Raw genomic sequence first — 6000 nt, 5'->3', positions numbered from 1 at the left:
ATCAGTTTCGCAGTACATAGAACCCTTGACAGTGAACTCATGAGGCCCCCTAGAAAGGAAAAGAAAAAGAGTATTTATCTGAAGGGATTATATTCCCAAAACCTCTGCTTGTCAGATTACTATTATATAATTAGCCTAAACAAACAGTGGATAAAAGTAATGTGCACAAATGCCATAACTTCCTCATTTTATGGTCTCCAAAGAAATATAAAAAAAAAAATGAAATGGAAAAAAAATAAAGAATCATTGGGAATAACACAAAGGGGAACAAGAGGTGTTGGTGGCTTGGATCACAGTGGTAGCAGTGGGGGTGATAAGAGTCGATAGAATTCTGGATATATTTTCAAGGTAGGGCAAACAGAATTGTCTTTTGTAATGAATGTGGGGAAGGGGAGAGAGGAATAAAGGATAACCCCGGATTTTTTGAACAGGGCAACTGGAATAATAGGGTTTGGGATAACATCAGAAGCTCTGTTTTGATGATGTTAACTTTTTTTTTTTTTGAGACAGAGTCTTGCTTTGTTGCCCAGGCTAGAGTGAGTGCCCTGGCATCAGCCTAGCTCACAGCAACCTCCAACTCCTGGGCTCAAGCGATCCTCCTGCCTCAGCCTCCCGAGTAGCTGGGACTACAGGCATGCGCCACCAGGCCCGGCTAATTTTTTCTATATATATTAGTTGGCCAATTAATTTCTTTCTATTTATAGTAGAGACGGGGTCTCATTCTTGCTCAGGCTGGTTTCGAACTCCCGACCTTGAGCAATCTACCTGCCTTGGCCTCCCAGAGTGGTAGGATTATGGGCATGAGCAACTGCGCCTGGCCCGGTGATATTAACCTTGAAATGCCTGTTGGCTATACAGGTGGAGATAGCAAGAAGGCATTTAGACATGTCTGCAGTTCAGAGGCGAGATCCAGGCTGGAAATATAAATTTGGGAATGGCGATTGATACTGAACGTGTGTGGTGGGAATTAGAGGATTTGGGCGAGGTGAGGGAAAGGAAAGAGGCATGTGGAACTCCAAGTTTTCGGCCTGGGCACTTGGGTACTTGGCACTTGTTGGAAGTGCCACTTTCCACTGGGGAACACAGATGGCCTGGAGAAGAAGCCGTATTTTGCATGTGATGACTTTAAGACATTTATGTAACTGGAAGTGGAGATGACCTAGGAGATGACACAGCCTAATTTAATCCTTTTGTAGGTGAGGAAACTGAAGTTCAAGAACAGCTAGCTCTACTGGATTGCCCAGTGCTCTTTCTGCAGTACTAAGGCACCTGTCATTACAGGGAAGGCATGACACTAACAGACACAGTTTCCTAATTCCGAGCTTGGCCCTGTCCTCCCCAGACACTAAAAGCGTTGAGTGATCAGATCAGCTCTAAGGTCAAGTGGGGATTCCTATCTACTCCTCTCCATTCTTCTTTGGGGAAGAATTTGTTGTCCCTTGTGGATTAAAACTATCTCAATGCTGACCTATAGTTTCACACTTCAGCATTTTATTCGGTCTAAAGGAAACTTTACATATTTTTTTTACTTCATTTATAATTTTGTCTGAATAAAGGAAACTTTAGACTGTGGTAATATAGGGCCAGGGCGGGCTGGACCTTTTTCAGGAGAAATAACTGGGCGCATCTAGATTGCAGCATTTTACTCCACTTTAAAATAATTCTAGGTTCAATAGTCTCTCAATTGCCATCAGAGGTTTCTATTGGCTGATTTTGGAATATTGTTTGAATTCCAAGGAAAGCCTGGGCAAAAGAAAGTAGAGGGTGTTTAGGGCAATCACTCAACTCTCTTAGAATTCCACTGAGGCTGTAGGATGGGAAGGTCAGTAACCCGGAGGTCAAGTTCTCAGTTTGATCTTTAGCTGTGTGATTTTAGGTAAGTTGCTTGGCCTCTCTGGGCTACAGTTATCTCATCTATACAATGAGAATAATGATGTCTTTTGCGCAGAATTGTCCCACGGAGTAAATCTATCACCAAAGCCTGGGAGAGGAAGCTCTTAATTGTTCCCTTCTCCACAATAAGATCCCTTTAGTCACCGGCCGAGTCACACTGCTGAAGATGTACCAAGCGTCGACTTCAACCCTTTTACTTGCCTAATTCCCCACTCTTTTTAATCCTCATTCCCAATAAAAAGACTAGCTTTCTGGCAAGTGGCATAGGGATGGAGGTGAGGAGGAGTATTTTTGAAGGAAGGCATGGGAATATTCTCAAGGGAATAGAAGAGAGGCCAGCGAGTCCCAGCTGAGTGTGAACAGTCGCATGGCAGGGCCCCATGGTGACAGTGAGGGCCCAGAGGAAAGCTTTGGGGTTGTCCAGGGAGGCTGGGCTCCCTGCAGCAGTCAGGATTTCTGGGAGAGCCATTTGTCGTCAAGGGATCCCCTGGTTTGGGACCATGGAGTGTCCTGATAGTTGACACTTCTTTCCCCATTGACCTGAAGACAGCAGAAGGCTCTTAGATCCTCCTGGGTCCTTCAGAAGTAGCCCTATTGACGACTGAGATGGATTTCCCCACCAGACTGTTGAGAGGTGGGTTCAGAGTTAGGATTAACTTCATTCAAATGACATTCACAAGTTTTCAGACTTTGAGTCTCAGGAGTAATTGCTTGATGTTAGTGAATTAGAGTAAGCCTTTTTTTTTTTTTTTGAGACAGAGTCTTACTCTGTTGCCCAGGCTAGAGTGAGTGTCGTGGCGTCAGCCTCGCTCACAGCAACCTCCAACTCCTGGGCTCAAGCCATCCTCCTGCCTCAGCCTCCCGAGTAGCTGGGACTACAGGCATGCGCCACCATGCCCGGCTAATTTTTTCTGTATACATTTTTAGTTGTCCGGATAATTTATTTCTTCTTTTTTTTTTTTTTAGTAGATACGACGGGGTCTCACTCTTGCTCAGGCTGGTCTCGAACTCCTGAGCTCAAAACGATCCTCCCGCCTCGGCCTCCCAGAGTGCTAGGATTATAGGCGTGAGCCACCACTCCCGGCCGAGTAAGCCTTTAAAAAAAAAAAAAAAATGCAAAATTCCAAATCCCCACATTCACCTTTCCTACAGAGTGTGGGCTCCAGACCCTAAGGCTCTTCTTCTGGGTTCCTGCTACCACTGCTCTGCTCACAGCTGCTCAAGTCCTGCAAACGATGCCTCCTGCGCAGGGTCCCTGTGGGAGTAAACGGCCAACTGTGCCTGGCACGTGATTAACATTCAATAAATGGGACGCACCACCAGTCTGCCAGCATCCTCTCCAAAGAAGTAATGCGTATTTCTCATGATGGTTAATGCCAAGGTTCATTCAAGTTTTGATTTCTGACAAGCATTTTTGGAGCCAAAATATGGCCATTGGGAAAAGTCATCAGTATACTTAGGTGGGTTTCAGTGAACTTACTGGAGTTCGTTAAAGGCTTTCTCCAAGTCTGCTTCACTGGCAGGTGGCCGGCAAGCTGGAACAGGTACGACTTAATCAGAAGAACAGACAAATGAAATACATTTCAAAGTGAGTGAGAAGCTGATGGGAACAGGCTCTCCACTTTCTAGTGCCATTCTCTGCTAATCAGGGCGAGTGTTTGAGGAGATCTGTAAATTCTGTGGATGTTTAACTTTGGAGTGCTGCCGTAGTATGGCTGAAGTATGGAGGAGAATCTGTTACATTATTTGAATATAATGTTTTGGAAAGCAAGGATTTTGGACTCATATGTATTTACATCAACTAATTGCAGAATACAGTCCGACAGCAACTGTATTTTGATCCTCTGTATTAGAAGAAGGTAATTAATGGGAAAGAGGGAGGATTTATCGTAGGGACGACGCCTTCTGAGAAATTGTCTTATCTGTTACAGAATCAATAGCAGAACCTTCCTTAAAGAGATTACCATATGATCCTTATAATCCGCAGTGGCACTGATGAGATTACTCGGTGAGTGAGCGAATTAATATAAGTCAAATGTTTAGGACAATAGGCGACATAGGTTGAATAAATATTCATTTTTGCTTAGAATCTGGGTCAAAATCTTTCTCCATGAAAGCTTCTGAATCTAAATGTAGCTCATTTGCTACATTTCATAGGGACTAGCGGTTCTGCCTTGTATGTTTTCTGAGTATGAACTTTTTCTAACATAAAGATCAAAGTTTCACTTTATGTGTATGTCTGAAATAGTCTTGAAAATATTTTTCTTTAATAGAAACCCAAGAAACATACTTATATTTTCAATTTATAGATCTGCTCTTATAGTACCATCTTACCGAGCCTCACACCCAAGAAATTTCCAGACACTTAAAATAAAAACACCTTTCATTACATAATCCATTTTCCTTTCATTTGAAGGTTAAGCCATGTTGTGTTTAAGATAAAAAAATGGAAACACCAAATGTTAAAGTTTGATCCATTTATTATTATTGCCATTTGTGGGTACATTCTCCCAATTCTTTGCCTTAAATCCCAGTGATGCTTTTATTCTTGCAACACGCGTCCATTTCTAGTTTCCTTGTGCTGAAATGTTTGGCATTGGAATGTGAGGTATCGCTCAGGAAACAGAGTGGTAATGTGCAGGATGAAATGTTTGAGAGATCATGAAGTTCACTGTGAAATGCCCCTAGACACAGTCCTTCATTCTATTTAGGGAGCTTGAAGTTTCTGATTGTATGTAGAAAATGTGAATTATATAAAATTCAAGTACAATTAAAAATAAAAATATATCTTAAAGAAACATTCATAGTATAAATTTTGCAAAGCCTTCAGATGAACACAAAGTCTTGGAAATGATTTGAATAAAATTGCTTTTGTTCTTTTTTCATTTTCCTTCAAGTCGACATCAGGTATTTCTCTGTCTTATATGTCATCAGCTTTTAGCTAAAGAACAAACAAGTGATAATAAATGAAGATTGACAGAGCCTTAGAAAGTGATACTGAAGGAAAAAGGATAACTAGGAAAAACAAAAGTCCAAACATTCAAATTCTGATTAATACTAGATGAAATCAACTTAAACCTGATGAATCGGTTTTTAGAAGACTTACTTCCCTTTACTTTTATATCCAATGACTGCATCAAACCTAACATTGATCTTTTGTTTTAAAACTGCCAGGAAACGTTCAGGAAGAATCCTAAAAGAAAGATACATGAAAATAATGAGGAAATTAATATTAAGTGCATTTGTAAAATACCTTCTTTTAAAATATTTATATTTAATTTTTCATGTATCATGTCATGTTCATCTTAAACAAGATTAAGAACTTTAAGTTGCTACTATGCATTCTTTTTTTTGAGACAGTCTCGCTTTGTTGCCCAGGCTAGAGTGAGTGCTATAGCGTCAGCCTCGCTCACAGCAACCTCAGTCTCCTGGGCTCTAGCAATCCTTCTGCCTCAGCCTCCTGAGTAGCTGAGACTACAGGCATGCGCCACCATGCCTGGCTAATTTTTTCTATATATATTAGTTGGCCAATTAATTTCTTTCTATTTTATAGTAGAGAAAGGGTCTCGCTCTTGCTCAGGCTGGTTTCGAACTCCTGACCTCGAGCAATCCTCCTGCCTCGGCATCCCAGAGTGCTAGGATGACAGGTGTGAGCAATCGTGCCAGGCCTGCATTCTTTATGATTAATTCCATTTCCTTTTCAAAAGGAAAAGAAAGGAGGTGTAGCTTTGTTTAGGGTAGGAGTGATCTGAAATACTTAGTTTTTAAAATAAATATATTCTTACATTTTTTCAAAAGATCTAAGAGAGGAGGTAAACAGAACTGAACAGTTGAGATACTAAGGGTTTTTTTCTTTTTATTTACAAAAGAAACCTGATGTTGAAAAGGAAGTGAGAACAGGAGCTACTTTTATACTTTATAATCTAGAATACAATATTAAAATGTTCCACGAAGAGAGTGAGGAAGTAGAATTGCTAAATGAAAATGCAGAGATCACATTTGGTTTGGGGTATAATGCTGAACAAGTTATTTCAGCTTTGAGTTTAAATGCCTCATGTCTAAATGGAAAAATTAACACCTATCCTGCAGTGTTTCTATTGGGAATCA

General features: G+C 40.9%; 1 protein-coding gene across 1 annotated transcript in view; it reads right to left on the bottom strand.

Moving 5' to 3' along the window:
• Positions 1-4355: 4355 nt before the first annotated feature.
• HSD17B11 (hydroxysteroid 17-beta dehydrogenase 11) overlaps positions 4356-6000 on the bottom strand; it is a 34888-nt gene continuing 33243 nt past the window's right edge. The window contains exon 7 of the mRNA XM_075998738.1: positions 4356-5086. Within this exon, the coding sequence (XP_075854853.1) occupies positions 4996-5086 (91 nt within the window). The 3' untranslated portion in view covers positions 4356-4995. The remainder of the gene's footprint in view (positions 5087-6000) is intronic.

Source organism: Microcebus murinus, chromosome 29 (genome assembly GCF_040939455.1).
Source record: "Microcebus murinus isolate Inina chromosome 29, M.murinus_Inina_mat1.0, whole genome shotgun sequence".
In the NCBI taxonomy this organism is placed as follows: Eukaryota; Metazoa; Chordata; class Mammalia; order Primates; family Cheirogaleidae; genus Microcebus; species Microcebus murinus.
Note: the sequence above shows the minus strand (reverse complement) of the source record. Positions and strands in the feature narration are given on the sequence as shown.